The following is a 20,650-nucleotide window of genomic DNA, read 5'->3' on the forward strand; positions in this document are numbered from 1 at the left end:
GAGGGAGCATTGCTATCCCAGCCGAAAGTCAAGTGGAGATCAAGGCACTTAAGTCTAACCAGGTAAACTCCAAACTGGTATGGGAATGCCTTGAAAGATTTAGCACACTCTGCCCGCACAAAAAGGTCGAGATACTCCAGGTTTCAGGCCATGTTGGGTTAGACTGTTTAATCCCCATCAAGAAAAGCATCCGGATTATAATGGGAATATCCACTGGTTACTAAACTATCACCTCGGAAAGCTATCAGCCGACACTGGCTGCAGCTTCTATGCAGAAAGTTACGAAACCTCCATATATATTCTGGTACAATGCCCCACTTGCACACCCCGAATCTGCCCCTGGTATGCCTATTTCTTTCCTGTTCTGTGGAGCAGGTCCACCTTTCTGCCCGGTCCTGCCCTCTCAGCCTCTATGGCCTCCCGGATTCCTTCGGGATCTCGGTAGAATTCTCGGTAAATGTGTCTTCCAAAGTATCCTTTCTTAGTTTCTCCCTGTGCACGTGCGCAGGCATCCTACCAAATCTGTAATTGATGAGGCAGCTACGACGTTTAATTGCCTCCAGGAATCGGTCGTCTACCCAGATCATGAGAAATTTGCCTTTGCCCTCCTCTTTACTTCTTAAAACTATCCATATTCGTGTGTAAAGACCCATGTTTTGAGTGAAGAGGAGACTTAGGAGCTTCTCCGTGTCAATCGCTCGGCTCTGGGAATGTAAACCGTCACCATGTTTACCCCTGTTATGTCATCCGCAGCACATGCTGATAATTCCGTTCGCTTCCACCCTGTCAATTTGAGAATTATAGTCCTAAGCTTTTACTCCGTGAATATTTTCGGCAGTTTGGTCCGTTGAATGCTCTTTGCTGCGTTAGCATGGTTGATCTTCTGGCTCCTGAGGAGAGCTACCCTCTTTTGGGGCTAGAATTTAGGTTTCTTGGGAGCATTTCCCTTTTCCGGGCCGCTGCTGCTGCCCGCCCCTCCCCCTTTCTTGGCTCTGGCTGAGACCTGTTCCGAGCCTTCTCAAGTGCCTCTTCTAGATTCAGGACGTCCTTCAGATAGCGAAGATGCCATTTGACCTGTTTTCTTTCTGACGTCTGATATGATGATCACAGACGTACCTTTGTTTGGGTGTGGTCTTCGTAGTAAGCCAATGTTGACCTCCACTGCTCCACCACCCAACTTCTCCCTTCTTCGATGTGGTCACCTGGCTCTCAGTGTTACGGAGATATGTCTTCGAATGATGGGCCACGAGACCCCGCTTTTTTCGTGTTTGATTTTGTGGTTTATTTTATTGTATTATTAATATAATCTCCACTAGTATTGGGGTTAGGAAGTCCGCCGTGCCATAGCCCCCCGTAGTACGGTAAGGTCAGCCTTACTCACTGAGGCGACCAAGTATAAGTGATGCTCCGTTCGAATATAGTCAGTTACCCCCGATTGCAAACTATCCATTGGGCACGGTTCGCATAACACCCTGGATTGGAGGAGATGTCTTTCGACCCCTCGGTCTAGATCCGCAGCGTTTTGTGAATAGTAGGGTCACCTTGTCCATCACCTACTAACGGTCTTGGTAGACGAGAGGATTGACTAGTGGAGAACCACACATTTACCCCAGAGAGAGAAGGCTGTATTCCACATCAGTCTATCCTACAGTCTACTGCTTAACCCCCACTTAAAACGAACATGAATCATCTTCTAGGTCAATATGTTCACATTTAGTAATAAAAAGAAAGAAACTAATATGCGTCAAATAAATTTGCACATAGCTGTTGAAATTTGTTGTAACTAAAACGAACAGAACTTTCCGATAGAGCTAATAGTATCATTCCAGCGTACTCTAATGATACGTCGCAGGTGTTGATGAAGGCTTGGAACTTTCGCGTCACAGTGGGGGTGACACTAGCACAAAACAGTCACAACTTGATCTTGGTGTTGAGATAACCGCATTTCCAGATTTTGGATAATGCAGCGAAAGTATATCTAGCGCTGATAATGCGTCGGGCAACATCCAGTGATTGATGGCTTACCCAATAATGCCGATAAGAAGGGAGCGATGACCCGTCATGATTGAGATAGTGAGAGACCAAACAGGTGTCATCAGATGAATCAAGCCGTCCGAAATTTCCTTATCCGAGGATTGAACTTTTTTTTGATAACCCCAATAAATTAAAATACAAACCAAACGTTTGTTAATTATTTAAATTTTTATTGAGCTACTAAAAAATTGCAATTGTTCTACGGCATCCGCGTCGGAATAACAACCCCGGCTGAGCTGCCGGTATAATTCCCAGTTGTTGCTGAAAGTGTCACAGAGCCCAAATCGAATTGTATTAAAAATATAACGTACGTCGTGAGTGCACTTACTATCTGCAAATAAAAATTAATTCCCGGATTACAACGAAAACTACTTAAAGAGGCATTAACGACGAAAATAAATTACCGTTCCCAGGAACATCAAATCCAACTCGATCATGCCGCATACAATTGGAGACCGACTCTGGCCCATCAGTTGTAAAATAAATCGGTTTACCTAAATTGAAAAAATGCTGTGAAAACTGATACATTCAACGTTAGGGGAGTGCTTTTATTACCGAAATTTCAGTCTCTTGATTAATCGATTCGATAGCATTCAGTAATCCGCTCGTTTTCGATCTCTGTAAGGTTTGGAAAGAAATGACTTGAGTTGGTTCCACTTCTACAAACGTTTTCCTTGCAATCGATACCATTTCATCTAAGCTGTGTCGGGTACGGGGTAATTAATATTTCCCAGAAAAGTGAGTGAAACCAATTTATTGGAATATAATGGATCCTTGACTTTCCCGGAAAAACTTGCCTTATGAATATATTATTGGGGGAGAAACGTAAGCGTAACTAGAAAGAACTCCTTTGTAGATAAAAGAAAGAAAGTCAAACACTACATAAAGAGCCACGAGATAAATGCAATGCAATGTAATCGAGAGTGAACGGAAATAATTCAACTTCGAAAATTTATTCGTTGCTACCGAGTATGTATCTAGTATTTTTTCAATCAATTCTTGGAATAATCCCTTTCTGTGTGCAAGCAATCATTTACAGAAGAGAAGGATTACCATATTTCATATTGCTTCCCTCGGATACCATCTCGAGTTGGTGAGGTAGCCCGTGAAGTTCACTACTACACTAAGAGTATCCAAAAGATTAACATGGAAGCTACGAATTCGTATTATCCAAGTGATAAAAAGTCACCGATTTCGAATCCACCCGTTCCGTGACGTGGATTTTGGAAGCGTTTTCTTCCTTCGAAATATTGCACTTAGTGCCTACTACATAATCAGCCAGACAGAAGAGTAGCAACTCTGATAATGCGGGAAACTGGTAATAATCGGGGTGACCACACGATATTATTACCTAAATCTTATGGAAAATAGAAGAGGTAAGAAAGGCAGAAGGAATCTTGAACCACTAAGGAAAAGGGACTGTAAGCTAAATTGTGTCTGTCAAAACCTTTTCTTGCACCCCTAGAAAGAAAAGTGCAAGAAAGAGAAGCTAATGGTTTAAAAGCAACTGGTCTAATAACAGTATGTGAAATTGGTTTCTCCAGGACCAGACCCAGTAAATCTGGGAAAGCTTCCAGTCGGCAGCACAGAAAGGCACTGCAAAGAAAGGCGATATTCCTTCGGAATGAGGACTTGAGCGTACCTATAATACCAGTTGTTTCAATGTCCAAAGAAATCGGATGTAAGAAAACAGAATTTTCGTTGGTAAGTCAGACCTTCCGCGAACTCTTGGCCGCGTTCGGGAGAAGAATCCTCCGAAGAATTTTTGGCCCCCTACATGAGGATGGGCGATTCCGTAGACTACACAATGACGAAATCTATGAGCGATACCATGACCGTCCGGTTGTGGATAAAATCCGGCTACGGTGAGCGGATCACTTAATCCGTATGGATGGGGATGATCTCCACCCGGAAAGTCTATAAGGGTAATATCTATGGCAGAAAAAGAAGACGAGGCAGACCCTGCCTAAGATGGAGCGATGGCGTAGGTCAGGACGCCAGACAGCTTTTAGGGATATCGAATTGGTGGACCTCGGCGCAAAACCGGGATGTCTGGAGTTCTTATTAAGCAGGCCTAGACGGGATACCGGTTGTTGCGCCGTTGATGATGATGATGAAGTCAGACCTTCCAGTCAGCGGCCATTTTGGATCACCTACTAATATATATATGAGTACGATCATGTCAAAAAATTTTAAAGTTAGCCAAATAGACTTACTTTCTACTGGCTGTAAGGTCGATATATGTAGTTCCAAAACTTCCTTTCAATTTTTCCGGTACAAGAGCCAATATCATAGTAAAAGGGGTTAAGATCTTATACGATGAAAGATCCATAAAGTCGAGAGCTTGTGTTCTGATTTATTAGAAGCAACCATGCTGATTCAATTAAAAGCCCAGAACCTATTTGGGATCAATTTACAGTACCAAGTTAATCGTAAGAGCCGAAATGTCATAGTTACTTTTAAGTACCTACGATATGACTGCCGGTGTCTTCCAGAAACGCAAGTATCAAGAGATCTGGTAACGTATGCGATATTAAATGGTCTTCCGCTCTTAAAGGGGTCATCCCGTGTGTCGGGTTGGAGAAATCAATTTTTTTTTTGCATGAATTGTGTCTATATATAGTGGAGAATATGTGGGCAAAGGGGTTTTCCGATATTCCGAGTCGTTCAGAAATTACATTGTTAAACAGGTAAGGAGTTTGCAGACGCGGCTAGAGTACTCGATGAAAGAGAGTATCGAATCTTTTTTTACCTGTTAGTTTTTTACCTGAGCTTTATAAATTCGAACACAGGTATAAATATGAAAAGATGGAAAACCAATCAATTGTCTAAACTTATTTGCTTTTTGGAATAAAAAGGATAATCCAGTCTAGAGTGAGCACTGAAAGGCTTTCAAGCTATACTCAGTTATATTTTGTTGTAAGTATTGTGCTGCATGAACATGGATGTTCCAATTGCGACAAGTTTTGTATATTGTATATTGGATTTTACTGGAGTTTTCTCCGGTATTTCGCGGGGATCGCGGATTAGAAATGCAAAGAAGAATCACAAAGGCATTGGTGGAAAAGGGCAGGAAAACATACTGATAAGGTTATTAACGACCTCACTACATTTTTTGGGCTAGCTATTCGTCGACATGCAAATTCGTTAGAAGAAATGAAGCAAGAAATTTGGGCAACTTTCTTCCATAAATGGCGCAAAGCGGAAGCTAAAGGAGAACTGGATAGTTTCCACCACGAGAAGGCACCTTTGACTGAAAAAGGTCAAACAGTCATCAAACCAATCTACGAAGATTTGTCACGAGATGATCTCTTGAACAGATGTTTAGGAGCAGAGACCCAAAATAACAGTGAGTCGTTAAATGCATTGATCTGGACTTTCGCTCCTAAACACCTTCATTCTGCGGCCAAGGTTGTAGAAATAGCCACTTTTCTGGCTGTAGTTATTTTCAATGAAGGATTCAATGTCATTCTCAAAATCCTAGTGACAATGGGATGTCAAGTTGGTCACATATGTCAGGTTTATGCCGACCGCCGTAATGAAGCGCGAATTTGGCAGTCCGAACGACGATCGACACAAAAACACCTTTTTTTGGAGATGGGTGCATAAATTGGCACGTATTCCGAAAACTATCATATCATATATCAATAAACATTTTTCTATCTTTATCCAGTCCTTAAAAATAATTTTTCAAAAAAAGGAAAAAAACGGCCTTCACACGGGATGACCCCCTTAATAGATTGTAACATGTTTGTTGCTGAAGTAGCAAATGCAATTCTAAAGAAGAGAAGCTATTTGATTTCATCACTGCGCCTCTAAGCTCGCACGATCCAGGAAAAGTGAAGTAATTGACCAAACAATCTGTACACACTTCAAATATATTACAGGTCATTTGAGATTGGCGCTGTTTACAATTTAGTTCGATTATTACGAACGAACGGATCGTAACACAAAGACGGGATCTTTGGGAAACAGATGAGACGGCATTCAGTGTACTTCTTCTTACACCTGGCGACCAACGACTCCGTTGGCAAAAGAAGACTAATTATATGGTTGCACTTCATCCGTGAATGTCACTCGCCGTCGCATTTTCGGAAATGCGCTTCAACTCCGCTCAGGCCTTGCTACTTCCATCTTCTAACCAATACCCCACGGATAACTGAACTGCGCGCCGACCCAATTCTTCGTTCAAAATTTGTTCAGGCCAGTATATTCCAATGACCAGACGTATATATGTATGTGAGTCACAATAGTAGTTACTTTCCATGTGCTACTCCCATATAGGAACACAGAAAGAACATTAGCAAAAAGCAGTCTCAACTTGATCTTGGTGTTACGATCATTGCATTTCCATAGTTTAGGCAAAGCACCGAAAGTAGACCTAGTGCTGTCAGTGCATCGAGTGACAGCAAGTACGGTAACACCACCGGTCCCTAAATATGCAAATTGATCAACGCCTTCGATGTTGTGCCCATTAACCCTGATAGGAAAAGTACAGAAACCAGTCTGACTGAGAACCTTCTTTTTGATTGTGACTTCAATCCGACTCTACTTCCCTCTCATTCCAAGTTTAGAGCCATGGATGTCATCATCGTGGTCAAGGGGTTTGAGGATCGCTTGGATTTCGATTGAAGCCCGTCACGTCCTTTGGGGGAGGCAGCATGGAAAGCGTCACTGATAGCAAAAGGAATATTATTCATAACAAGATACGCACCTGACGGACTCCGGTGCAATACGCGACATTCTGTGGCATCATATGTCACTGTGATAAAAGTTATTAGTTTGCCTGGAATGTCCCTCCTGCGTGTAGCATTCCAGATACACTCTCTGTTCGAGAGCTTTCTCCAAATCGATGAGGAGCAGGTGAAATAGATATTTAAACTCCAAATACTGTTCCAAAATGATCCGAAAGATGTTGATCCCTCTCTCGACTATTGTTTCAAGAAGCAGAATTATGTTATTATTTATTATCATCTTTGCGACGGCAAGTAGCACGCTAATACCCCTGCAATTGTTACACTCAAGACGAGTGCCCTTTCTTATCGATCTTAACCATTATGCCCTTCTTCCACTCTCTGAGAATTGTCTCGGATTCCTAGGATTTCAGTATGAATAGAAGAACTCGGCGAGAGATCATCAAGTCCAGTAACTTTACCCATTGCAGCAATGCATTGATGGCCGAGATAACTTTTCTTCCGTTTGGAGGAGCAGTCCGTATCCGCAAGTTACGATGCTAAGTCATTTCATTCACAAGAGGCGCGACTTAATGAGATTCAGTTATGAATCGTGCTAAAGTGCTCCTTCCACCTCTTTGGCTGCTCATCATTCTTAATGAGGAGTAGACCATCGAAATATTACCTTTTCCTTCGTGAAGCACTATAGGGTTCTAAAATTATTGCTATCTGCGGTAGTTTCTCGTGCCCTGACCAGTGAAATAATATTTGAGCTCGTGTGCATCACCTTTTTCTGTAATTTGCAGTGATCATTAGAGCAGTCTTTGTTCCGCTGTCAGTTAGATCTTTGGACACGGCTCCAGAATATGGACGACAATCTGAATAGCACCAAGAAAAATGCGCTTTTAACGGCAGCTCAATGCTCATTAATATTTCGAAGCTGTAATGGCGAACATTCTGGGGTACTCGATACCATTATCTTGGAAATAAAATCGGGCCCCAATCCGATAGCTGAAAGTCGTTATCGGTATTTCCGCTCTTATCTGAGTTATAAATAAAGTTTCTACAGCAGAAAAAAAATCGAAATCCGCTGATTGCAAGCTCACAGAGACGCTGTCACAACTCAATTTGAATTTAAAACTCTGAATCGCACCATAGAGTACTTTAAAGAAGTAAAATGCCGGATGACGAAGAAAATTGTCGAAAATCAGCAGCGACTGGCACTAACTAACTAACTGGACATATGTTTAGAATATGAATATTACACATATCGTAACTATAATGAAAGGAACTCCGAAACACTTCCTATGTATGTGTCCCACCTGTAGGCGCACCAGGCATCAGAGTTTTGGTGCTAATATATTCCAGTTCCAAGAATAACATCACAAGAATAGCAGGGGTCAAGCAGTGGCTTGCAGGATAGACTGATGCGGAATACAGCATTACAGGAATCAATGTATCTCTCTCTGGGATTGATATGTGACCCCCCCAGGAACCAAGCTCCTCCTCTACCAAGACAGTTGGTGACAGCTACACTCTGTAAGAGGAGTCGAAAGTTACCTCCCACAATGCAGGGTGTTATGTGAACCGTGCCCATTGGATAGTTTGCAGTCGGAGGTAACTGACTGTATTCAAACGAAGCCTTACTGATATCTGGTCGCCTCAATGAGTAAGCCTAACCTTACCGTACTACGGGGACTATGGTACGGCCTTCCTCCTAACCCCCATATCCGTGGTATTCAAATGAGTACAAAAAATATAAACACACAAACTGGCCTACCGGTCGCAGGCAAATCTCCGCAACATTGAAACCAGCCCGCAAGAGGGAAATAATCCCAAGAAACCTATATCCGAGCAAAAGAAAGGGAAAATCTAGGAGCTGTGCTAATCCAATCGACTAGCCGAAAGTATTTCAGGAGCAAATACTCACTCGTAACGAGCAGGAAATAATCGTCCTGGAGATGTGTGAGAGATGGAATAAGGAGGTTGGGTTTACCAGCATACGCATACTGGTAGACTTCACGGCGGTGGTCCCGGCGGTTTGGCTCAGGATTAGGAAAAGGAACTATCAGGATGTGGGAGGGATGACATGGCATGGACACACATGGTGACGAGTAACCTTCCCAAAACAGCAGTGATTGACACGGGGAAGCTTCTACGCCTCCTCATCACTCAAAACCTAGATCTCCACACACGGTTATGGAGAGTTTTTAGAAGCAAAGAGCAGGGCAGAGGCAGACTTCTCAAGATCAGGGTAGACGACCGATCCCTGGAAACAATTAAACGTCGCAACTACCTCATCAATTACAGATTTGGTTGGCTGCCTGTGTACGTGCACAGGTCCCGAGGTCCCGAAGGAATAGAAGCTGAAAGGGCAGGACCGAGCAGGAAGGTGGACCTGCCGTCCACAGAATAGAAAAGCTGAACGACCTTGACCTATACTTTTTAGGTTGCCGGAGGAGGAGGAAAATACTCCGAAATTGGAGAAGAATTCCAAGCACTAACGGAGCCGATGGCCAGCACCAAATTAACCCAGGCAAACCTCCACTATGCAAAAGCTGCGTATGCAATATTTGTAAGGACAAATCCCAAGGATAACATTAAAATAGTGCTAGCTTAAGAACCCTAGATGTACCGGGGGCAGATTCGGGGTTTGTAAGAAGGAAGTATGCAGACAATTTGGGATTCCTCTTGTAAAAAACCGAGAACTTGCATCGTTCTCAAAAGAAACTTAAAATACAAATATCCTTCAGAGCTTCTAACCGGAAACCTCGTGGATATCCAAATGGTACTAGAAGCTGGGGCAAGAACTCGAGAGGCAGCCCTACATCAGCTGACGATCGTAGTACGGAATGCCATAGACATAAAGGAAATAGTACGGTGTGCGTTTTTGGACATAACACATCGTACACAGAGATGCGAAATGTCCTAATCCGCAAATGCCGACAGGTAGAAATTCTATTGTCATGAACATTGCTCGAGATTGTCTACAAAGTGGAGTATTATCACCATTGGAGCTTGGAAGTTGATAAACCCCTAGGAGAGCCAACAAACACTAGAATATAGATCCAGGGTTACACTGATGATACTATCTTAATCTGTATAAGCAAATATAAGGATACCTTCTGTGACCGGACCGGCCCACGAATCACTAGTAACTAGTGCAGAAGGGCGGGACTGCGTATCAATCCAGGCAAAACCACCATAGTACGGAAGGAATGCGATCTTCAGAATGTCAGGGAGTGTGGCGGCCTAAATCGAGTTACTAATACCAAGGGATAACATGTCAAAGAGGTTTTACTTTGATGAGAAGTTTTAAAACTGGGAGACCCTGGCGTTGACATACGACTTAAATCAGCAACTGATTACCTGGTTCACTGACGGACCCTTACAGCACAGGGACCAGGTGCCGGTCCAAGGAAAACGCACTGTGAGCAATGGATAAGCACTCTATCATATTTCAGGCGGAAATATACGCCGTAGACAGATGCGCCTCCTTCATCTTCGAAAAGAACTATAGGGAGTAGAACATCGCAATTCTAACCGACAACCAAGCGACTATTAAGTTAAGTTCTTTAATAGATATCAAACTGCTATGCAAATGCGTTAAGAACTGAACACGCTCGGCTCGTTCAATAAGGCCTGGATACTCTAGGTTCCAGCCTACTTTGCAATGAAGTAGCAGACGAACTGACCAGAAAAGAAGCAGCGACGCCGCTATGCAGGACAGAGCCATTCTGTGGAGTCAGAAATGGGTTCATGGACACGGCATTGAGAAATGAAGAGAAACCGCTGACGGAATTTTACTGGGCGAACTTACCATGAATGGAACAGTCTAGGCTGCCCATGGTGGGATACGAACACAAGCGCTCGAAAGATTGTTTAAACGTCGCCAGGAAGAGCCTCCGGATTATACTGGGAATATTCACTAGTCACTGCAGGGTAAACTGTCACCTGGGGAAACTAGAGATATCTGCGGAATCTGTCTGTAGATTCTGTGAGGAGAGTGATGAAACCTCCACACATGTTCTGGGACAGTGTCCGACACTTGTGCAAAGTAGATTCAGGCATCTGAGAGAATATTTAATGCCAGATGCCAGGTTAAAGGACTTAGAAATAGGAACCATAATACAATTTCTGTCGGTTATAGGTTTAAACGATATACTATAGTTTATAGGTGTTTTATAACTAGTAAAGGGGCACAATAGTTATATTAGGACGCAATGTATCTTCGCTTGACAATATTATTATCACATTTACTAACGGAAATGCATGCAATGGTCCACTATGCTCTGAATGCTCAGAGGCTAAGTCTCTCCCCCACCCTTAACACACACATACATCATATTTCATATTCCTAATACAGGGTGCGGCAGCATAACTTTCTTTTTTCAAAACTCAATAAAAACTATTGTATGCATCGGAAAATATTTATTTATTTTTTATAATGTGGGTACATGTCTAAAGTTTTTATTTACATTGTTTTGAAGATCAAATCTGTTCGGTGACGTCCCCATTCTCCATACATTGCGTAAACCAATTTCTGGCGTTTGTCATGACTCTTGTTAGCATAGCAGGTGTTATGTTGGCAATTTTTTCTTGGATGTTGGTCTTCAAATCTGGTAGGGTTCTTGGACGGTTCACATAAACACGGGATTTCAAAAAACCCCATAGAAAAAAATCACAAGGGGACAGATCGGGAGAGCGTGCCGGCCATTCCAAATCGCCTCTAATTGAGATAAGGCGCTCTGGAAAGTGTTTCCTCAAAACAGCCATCGATGCTGCTGTTGGAACCAAGTGTCCCCCAAATCCAAATTTTCTAGCCGTGGGAAAAAAAATTCTGTAGCATGTTTACATACCGGTCCGAATTCACTGTCACTGTAACCTCATTTTCCTCAAAAAACCAGGGACCAATAATTCCAGCTGAGGAAATTGCACACCACACTGTGACTTTGGGTGAATGCAAAGGCTTTTGATGCAATTCTCGAGGGTTGGTGTCAGCCCAGTAGCGCATGTTTTGTTTGTTAACCGAACCACACGCTAAAAAAAACAATAGCACCCTCGGGAACGACATCAAGAAGAAGTTCACATGCGTTCATCCGTGAATTGAAGTCACGTTCTGAAAGTTCCTGCACTATCGCCATCTTATAGGGATGAAAATGAAGATCATCACGAAGAATTCTTCTCACAGAACGATCGGATAGTCCAAGGGCAGATGCGTGTTTGCTCGCAGAACGCCGTGGCGATCGCAACATTGACGCTCTCACTGCTTCAATGTTCTCAGGTGATCTAACGGGCCGAGGGACTCCAGTTCTTCCTTTTGTCGCACTTGCAGTTTGTCTGAATGTAGTGACCCATGTAACAATTGATTTGCGGTCTGGGATGGGAACCAACGGGGCTAAATTAAAGCGATTCCGAAATGCACGCTGTGTTGCAATAACCGAACATCCGCTTGAAAAGTAAACCTCAGCGGCAAAGGCACGCTCCTCACTATTCCAACGCATGATGGCGACTGAACCCTGTCGGGACAAAACTTTACAGTATCCCCTCTTGAACGAGACCACTAGCGCTCCGCTATGACATCAACTAACTGAGTGGCGCGCATTTTAAAAAAAGAAGTTATGCTGCCGCACCCTGTATTAGAGGTAGCTGAAAAACTTTATCTGATAAATTTAGAAACGGGAAGAAAATAGTCTTCGCCTCTAACATTTATGCTTCGAAAATCCAAAATGGTCAGTTCAAAACAAAAATACTAATACTAATACTATACTAATTTCTTTAAAACCCAAAAACACAATCTTATCTGTACATTTATAATATTATATGCGTATGTATGCAGGTACTCAAGTCTAGTAAATATGAAGAAAGGTATTTAAGATACCCTGATCTGAATTCACCTTCAAATTTTATATGTGGTATTTTTAGAGTATTTTGAATTAATTTTTTGAGAGATACATTTGGTTGTTATGTGCCGGAAATATATACATATACATATAATTTTACAGCTCGCAGGTTCATCTGAATATGCATTAATCTTGCTGACACTTATCTTCGCCTTTTCAAATTATATCACGTAAACGAGCAACACCAGGGTCGTTATATGTAGTTAGGAACTGGTTTTGACGGCTCAACTCAATTAACATACAAAATTATGCGAAAGCAGATACATTCAGTGCGTAAAGATTTTATTAGCAATCAAAGCTGATAACAAAGTAAAGAAAGAGCTTTTGAGATAATTAAATCCACCTTTTAAATTGAATTGCAAATTTGATAGACATAATGATATGATATCACTATGGAGTGACCAGTGCGTGAATGGTGATAAATCGGTCAAACATGAGGTAGCGTGGCCGAGCGGTCTAAGGCGCTGGTTTAAGGCACCAGTCTCTTCGGGGGCGTGGGTTCGAATCCCACCGCTGCCATTACCTTTTAGACAACTGTCAAAGTGAACGACTTATTATTCCTAATATAATAAAAGGAACTTCTACCAGTGCCACTGTGGTCATTTGGGGATATGTATGAGAGTTGAACCAAAACACCGGACTTTGAAAAGAGCTTTTGTCTTTTATGTAACCCAGAAAAATTAGCTCCAAAAATAGTTCACAAGCATTAAAATTGTTTTTGTCGTTTACCATTAGAAACAAGTCCATACTCGAGAAATTAGGTAAGAAGGGTTTTATGCTTTTCTTATATTGGAAAGTTTAAGTGCACCACTTTAATATTATAATGTATTAGGGCACAGTAAAATTATACAAAAAATACAGCTGCCATGCCTACCTACTATTATTTGTTAATTGTAGTGAGATTTGCACAAAAATTCCCAGTGTCATTGTCTATATTTTGACTTGTGCTTCTGTGTTATACTCCTAAGTTGGATGGCGCTATGATCATCTTAAAGAAAAAAAGTAAACGGCATTTTAATGTACAGACTTAACTACAGTCCGCAAACTAGGATTATTAAAAAATATTAAAAACTAAATTGGTGGCATTAGGATAATTGCGATCCATTGAGTATTTTTTTTTATTCGTTAAAGAAGCCTTAAAAAACACCAAAATTGATAAAAAAGTCTAACAAGGCACCAAAAATTTAACTTTTCATATTTTTTAATAATCCTAGTTTGCGGACTGTAGTTAAGTCTGTACGTTAAAATCCCGTTTACTTTTTCTCTAAGATGATCGCAGCGCCCTCTAGCGTGGCAGCAGGAAAACTCCTTTTTTTGGAGTTGGGTGTATAAATTGCTCTGTATTTCAATAACCAACTATGCGATCGGGCTGGAAAAATGACTATGCACGCTCAAGATATTAATAAATATATGGTGAACACGGGATGACCCCCTTAACACGAGTGTCCTTCTTTGGTATTTTAACGATCATCCCCTTCTTCCCTTCTCTAGGGAACATTTCGGATTTCGAATGGAAGTAGCAAATCTGCGGAAACTTCAGGAGCAGTAATGAATATCTCTCCGGGGAGACAGTCAACCCCAGCTGCTTCACTCCATTTGGGTGCATTGATACCCGAGATAAATTCTCTTCTATTCCAAAGGCCAGTTCGTATCTGCATATTAAGGTGACTAGCCATTTCATACATGAGAGGCTAAATTTATCGGAGTCATACAGTTAGCATCCGTGGTCAATTGTTCCTTCTACCTCTTCAGTTTCTCTTTGCCATGAATGACTGTTAACGCCCTTTACAAAAACCATGGAAAGATTTGCAACCACATTCAAGTTCTTTCGTAATGCGATACATGGTTCTGAAACCAATGCTATCTGCACAGTTTCTGCTTTCCTGACCAGCGCAATATCAATTTCCTTTTTGTTATAACGCACACTACGCTGAATATTATGCTAAAATATTCAAATAAATAGTACTTTAAATCAATAAACGCAGAACAGTTTACTATCAAATGCAACAAATTATATCATGTAGTTATTAACGCTGATGAGTTCAAATCAAAAAATTTTCATCTCAAAAAAAAATTGAAAAAGATCGGAAATGAAACAGAAATGAAGTATTTCAGAATTCCATACTCGATGAAGGCAAACAAATTATTGAATACGTGAATGTTTCTGTCTGCAATGGAGAGGGCTTATTTTAGAAACTGAAAAGAATAACAAGTCGGAAACCGGAAGCTCGACGCTTCAGGTGTGAAAGGATTAATTCAAATATAGAACTATTCCCTTTGTACGTATCATAGCTAATTATTTAGCATGTCACTTTAGTGCGATATTGACATTTAGTATTTTGGGTTGCAGTGGATTTACACGAAAAAGACAACTTTGAGCTACTGCAACTTTATTGGTAACAGTGCGATTTTGATCAAACGGGGAATATCATGCTTCATACCATGGCCTACATTACATGCAAATTTTTATAACTCTAAACTAAACTTAACAGTGATTTATAGTCAATTTTCCAAAAACACAGTTATTTACTATTATTAACCTAATTTGAGAAGATATCAATACGGAGAGTATATTGAGGGCTGGACACCGAATAGGGGCAGCTTCACGAATTTTTCCCCGCCTTTCTAACAAATGTCAAAAATTAAGGCTTCGAAAAGTACTAATCGAGACCTTTCATTTGATACCCTACATGTTGAACAAAAATTTTACACTACCTTTTGCATAGATGAGGAACACACTGTAGTGCCCGCGGCTGCATGACGGGAGCGGAATCTCATTCGGCTCTTTCTTAATTAATTTGCTGAAACAATGCATTTAATAGTTTGCAATTTCCTTAATGTTCGCCGCAGATTGCACATTATTGAATGCATTCGAGCGAATTGATCTTGACAAGAGGCGAATGATTTGCCGCATCCGCAGGCGCATGCGCATGTTGCCGCAACATTGCCTAGCGAGTGAGAAAGGCTATGTAGCGGGAATAGAAGCGGTGCACGAACAAAGAACGCGGAGAGTGGTGCGGAGTCTTTGTGAGAACAGGAGGAAAGAAGGAGCTGTTGTTGTTTGGAATCGAGGAAGAGGAAGAGAATTCAATTTTCATAGAAGGAGAAATAAAGGCAGAGGAGAGAAAGTCTTCGAGAACAAAAAAAGGATCATTAATCCGAAGGTGTGAAGATTTTCGCGAGCAAAAGAAAAGAATTCGACCAAGAAAATTAACACCACATCGTGCTAAACCCTAACGCAAGTGTATTTTAAACGAAGATTCCGAGAATAAGTTCAAATCGTTGACAAATCGTTCAATCGTTAACAAATGATAAATGCACAGTGATTTAAAGCAAAAAGGAGAAAAACAATTGAAAAGACAGATAATTGAAATATCAAATGAATGAAGTTAATATTTAGCTGCAGAAGTAAAGTGTCGGAATTCCCGCGCTGTGTATAAACCAAAACAAACACATAAAACGTGAAGTACGAAATTATAGAGAGAAAGTGAATTAACGTTAGGTTTTTTCTAAGGACTATATATTTTTTTTATTATTAATATTATTGAATTGTAAAAAGGAAATAAGTACCAGAAGCATCAATCCGAGCTCGGAGTGACATCTGGGTAAGTTGTTTGTTTATTTTCTTTTCTATTTTCTTTTTTTTATGATTTTATTTTCATTTTTTTCTTTAAACTTTTGTTTATTTTTATTTCCATTTTTTTTTCTTTAAATTTTACATTTTGGTTTTTTTTTTATTTTATTTTCATTTTTTTTTTTTTAAATTTACATTTTGTTTATCTTTATTTTCATTTTTTTTTTGTAATAATTTTTTTTGTAATAATTAATGAATGCTTGAACAAGAACCATGTTGATTGAATAATCCTATCGTAGTTTGAGGACTTCCTCCCTTTCGTTCCTCCTTACTCCCGCAAAATTTCTATTAAGGGACATCCTCTAAATGAATAACTGGCCTGAGGATGTCGAGGAAGGGTGGGAACCTCAGAGGCCGCGCCTCATACAAGATCTGAGGCGGAAGAGACAGCAATTGAGACGGTGATCCGTCGTGGATCTTCCCCTCCTTGATCGCGGCACTCGGGTCCGGAGACTTACGGCTCCACGCGCGCGGTCGAGCCGGTTTTTTTTCTTTCCTCTTTTAATTTCCAACGTTAGCTCGCGTTCTGTTTGTCCATCGATAGGCCGTCGCGAAATTCATTATAAAGTCGAATTTAAAATCCGGTGCGGACCCACGCATCGGAAAAGACACGTTGGTTTTTAGTAATGAAGCGTGAGGGATCAAAGCGCTCAAAGGACCCCCCCCCCACATTCCCGAGCCTGGCTAGCACAGAGGCGTGCAAGAACGTGTCGACCGAGCACTTTGATAGAGCTTCAATCTTTGTGGGCGGACCTTCACGGTCAATTTAGCCAATTTGTTTAGATTTTTGGGATAGCTCTGCCCTCTAGGTCGTTATCGGCCACTCAGGATGATCGACCTGATCTCCCATTTCCACTCCTATCATTACAACACCTTAAACTCAACGTAGAAAGATATTACTTACTGCTCGTGTGGGCATTCATAGTTCCCATCTTCTCACTAAATTTGGTGTGAATCAGTATCGCCGCTTCTGAGAAAAGCGCTTGTGACAGACAGACAGATTGACGGACATATATAGTCTTCAAAAATTATACATTGAAGATACTATTGGAGACTTTGCGATTCAAAAATCTAAAATTTTGTGGTTTGAATTAGGAGGTTGTTGTTAGCCTTTCTTAAAATGAAAAATTGCCTTGGAAGATATTTTTCCGTTTTATTGATTAGAAGTATCTAATTTAAAGAAATTCGTATTTGGTGGACCAATTGTCCCCTTCTTCACTGTTTTTATCTTCTGAAAATTTTTTTCACCATTTGGGTTTTTATTTTCCGTTAAAGTTCCACCAGTGTGGAAAAATTGTTGCTTATGGCCGTGTTTAACCACACATCAACACCGCCCTTTTGTTTTGCCAAAGGTCTGATCTAGACGAAGCCGCTGGACTTTCAAATCACCATCTAGCGTATCAAGCCACCGTTGCTTCGTTCGCCTTTTGGTCGTTTTCCATCGACTTTTGTGTTCAAATCAACCTTGGTAAGTGATTTACCGTTAGCGCGAATTACGTGATCATACCTGCGCCTCTCTCCCAGTTTTTACCATATCGATTGCGGATATCCTCATTTCGGATGTGATCGTGGCGAGTTACGCCACTGGTCCAATACAACATCTTTGTTTACAATATCGCGAAGCGCCGATCTCTTTAGTCGACCAACACGAGGGCGACAGGACAGACGACATTGCAGTAAATTGTAGGTCTGAGATGCTCGTTGATATGCGCTATGGAACGTTACTTCATCCAGATTGCGCTAATGCGTGAAGCAATTGCATAACGTAATTCACCATTCTCTGATAGCGTTGATGTCTGTCTGTCTGCCACTCGCATTTTTTTCGGAAACAGTTATAGCGACTGACACTGAATTTTTGGGAAAGCCCACGCATACAGTGAGTTACATCATTGTACGTTTTGACATTTGTTAGAAAAGGGGAAGAGAAGTGCGGAGGTTGATAGTGATCATTTCTTTCACGGACCCCTTTTTTTAAAAAACTACCCAACCGAAAATTCTGAAAAAAAAATCAAGAAGCTGTCACCATATTGTGCCCAGGCTCCGAAATACCCTATCTGCTCAAATAAATTTAACAACAGTACAATTTTTAGTAATTGACTGCAAAACCCCCTTAAATTCCCCCTAGAATCACGAAATTTGGCAGTAATGTAGCCGACAATATAGAACACCCAGTTTGGTGGAAATCGCGCCATCACTAAGAAAGTTATAAAGTCAGTATCACACGAAAGTGGATGTTCACAAATAATATATGCATATATTACGTGGTAGGTACCAATAGAACACAAAACCTTTCATACAAGAAGCGTCCAACTTCCGGTTTCCCGACTTGTTATAATTACTGCTTGTTGCTGTGCATCTGATAGTTCCGATCTACTGTGATACATGTTAATCAGTTTTTCAATTTTGTCTTTAAACTACTGTCTCTCCCGACAGTTATTTCACTATCCTGAAAAGTAGACGAATAACCAACTTTCGCGGTAAGTGTCAGACGAATTTGAATTTGCAACTAATCGGTGTTCACATTTGCTCGTATAAAAGTTTGGCACAAATATCTGGCTGTCGAAATATATGCACTGGCACACTAATTAGCACTCCTTTGTTAATATATATTTAGTATACTGCATTTTTTGCAATTGCAAAAAATTAATAATTTTTTTTTTGTTATGTAATATGGAATTCACCTATTGAAGCAATGTGAACTACTCAAAAATTTCTCATTTTCGGTTTTCATTTGTTTGATAAAAAATAATAATAGCATGTGATCTCTTTTTGCCTGGCCTTTTAATTAGCACACCTTGTTTATATGAAAGTTTTAAGTTTGTTTTTATTGAAAATTACAAAAATATAATTTGAATCATAAAAAGAATCAAAATGGAACACAAGAAGAGTTCTACGGAAGAAAATAAGTGAATGATATGGAATACATGTGAAAAAAAAAAATATCAACACCATTGTTCGGTCCATAGGATGTTCGCGCAAAAAAACACAAAACACGGAAAATAAAAGTTTTGGCAATCCAAGACGTTATAGGGCAAGAAACACCATAGAAATAGAGGATCGGCAATCATTGTACGATCCTTTAGCTACTTCCTCGCAAATAAGAACCGCAATCCAAGAAGATTATCGTGCAAATATTTCTGCCACAACCATCAGACGACGATTTTTGAAGAACAACCGCAGAGGATATCAAAGACTCAAAAAACCAAAAGTTACATTTGGTGGCGGTAGTGCTATGTTACGGGGTGGTTTCAGCAAACATTGAGTCAAGTTTCTTGCCCAGGCCAAGGGGAAACTTGACGGTTTAGCCTCCAGAATTACCTTCTTCCATATCTGGAAAACCATGCACTGTTAGTTTATTCAAAGACAACTTTCCAGCAAGAAGAAGGATTCAAGGATGAGGCCATATGAGCCATGGCTGCACAAATAATAATAATCGATAGCACGACAATCCAATTGGATCAAGGCCTTGAAGTGCGCCCATTACGTTCGCCCGAGATTATTACCCTGATTTGACTCAGATACCCATTCACAACTGAGTTTTCTGGTATCCGACGTCAAGTCGCGATACAAATCCCACTGCCACCAGTGAGATTTGAACCGCGACCTTACATGCGACAGCATAGTTCTCTAATCACTGAGATATCCGAACACGCACTGCACAAAACCCGGGTTTAAATCCAATAGAGAATTTTATTTTATTTTCCAAAAAGAAGGTTGAATAAATAAAATTAATTAATATTTGGTTTATGAATTTATTCTGTTCTGTACGTCTTTAGGCAGACGTACCAACGTATGCTAATTAGCGTGCCACCCCTATGTCTGACATAAATTCTTCACCGTTTACATTAGGCACGATTTTTGTCCGACATGCAGCTAAGTTAATATTACACATTTTAACATACTTATTAAATATAAGTGCGAATATTTTTTTATAGTTGTCTTCTTTTTTGCAGGTAGCTAGCATTCAAAGAGGGCTCCCGAACTCGATGGGACTGGGGACTTCTGTTCTAGTCAAGATAGTCCTGACACATATTACCCGCAATGATTTGCTTGGTTAAGCAGTAATCCCTCATGTTAATCATCTCGGATTCGTCTTTGTTTTAGTTTTGCTACCAAAGGTTTATCATTAGCAAACTATTAAGTTTGATGGGAGTGGAACTGAAGGACAGTCTCATTGAAAATTAAATTGCGGACAAATTGCAATAAAAAGAATTGAATTCATGTCCTATACTCCGCAAAGGAGTGAAAAGTAAATATATATGTATATTAGCATAAAAAGGGCTCCAGTTCTTTGTCTCATACTTCACTACACTATACTATATTTTACTGATAGATCTGCTGGCAGAAAGCTTCCCGCTTCTATTACGAACTAACTCCAACCAGTGCAAGATTAAGAGAAGTTGGTT

General features: G+C 40.7%; 1 protein-coding gene and 1 non-coding gene across 2 annotated transcripts; one reads left to right on the forward strand and one right to left on the reverse strand.

The window, feature by feature from the left end:
• Nucleotides 1-2,223: 2,223 nt before the first annotated feature.
• LOC119646903 (putative gustatory receptor 59f) lies at nucleotides 2,224-12,767 on the reverse strand. The gene is made up of 4 exons (XM_038047571.1): nucleotides 12,699-12,767; nucleotides 2,590-2,652; nucleotides 2,439-2,528; nucleotides 2,224-2,365 (listed from the first exon to the last, which is right to left on the reverse strand). Exons 1-4 carry the CDS (start codon nucleotides 12,735-12,737, stop codon nucleotides 2,234-2,236), a joined length of 324 nt encoding a protein of 107 aa, XP_037903499.1. The 5' UTR covers nucleotides 12,738-12,767; the 3' UTR covers nucleotides 2,224-2,233.
• Nucleotides 12,768-13,047: 280 nt separating this feature from the next.
• On the forward strand, nucleotides 13,048-13,129 carry Trnal-aag. The gene has a single exon. It is a non-coding gene; the product is annotated as a tRNA-Leu (tRNA).
• Nucleotides 13,130-20,650: the final 7,521 nt, after the last annotated feature.

This window comes from Hermetia illucens, chromosome 1, assembly GCF_905115235.1.
Source record: "Hermetia illucens chromosome 1, iHerIll2.2.curated.20191125, whole genome shotgun sequence".
Taxonomy (NCBI): domain Eukaryota; kingdom Metazoa; phylum Arthropoda; class Insecta; order Diptera; family Stratiomyidae; genus Hermetia; species Hermetia illucens.

What these genes read in the sequence shown, in the direction of transcription:
- LOC119646903 (XM_038047571.1), bottom strand. Translation starts at nt 12,737, where the DNA reads ATGCATATTCAGATGAACCTGCGAGCTGTAAAATTATAT. An exon ending in TGCGAGCTGTAAAATTATAT is followed by an intron (nt 2,653 to 12,698) that starts GTATATGTATAT and finishes CAAACCTTACAG; the next exon opens with AGATCGAAAACGAGCGGATT. An exon ending in ATTTGATGTTCCTGGGAACG is followed by an intron (nt 2,366 to 2,438) that starts GTAATTTATTTT and finishes TTTTATTTGCAG; the next exon opens with ATAGTAAGTGCACTCACGAC.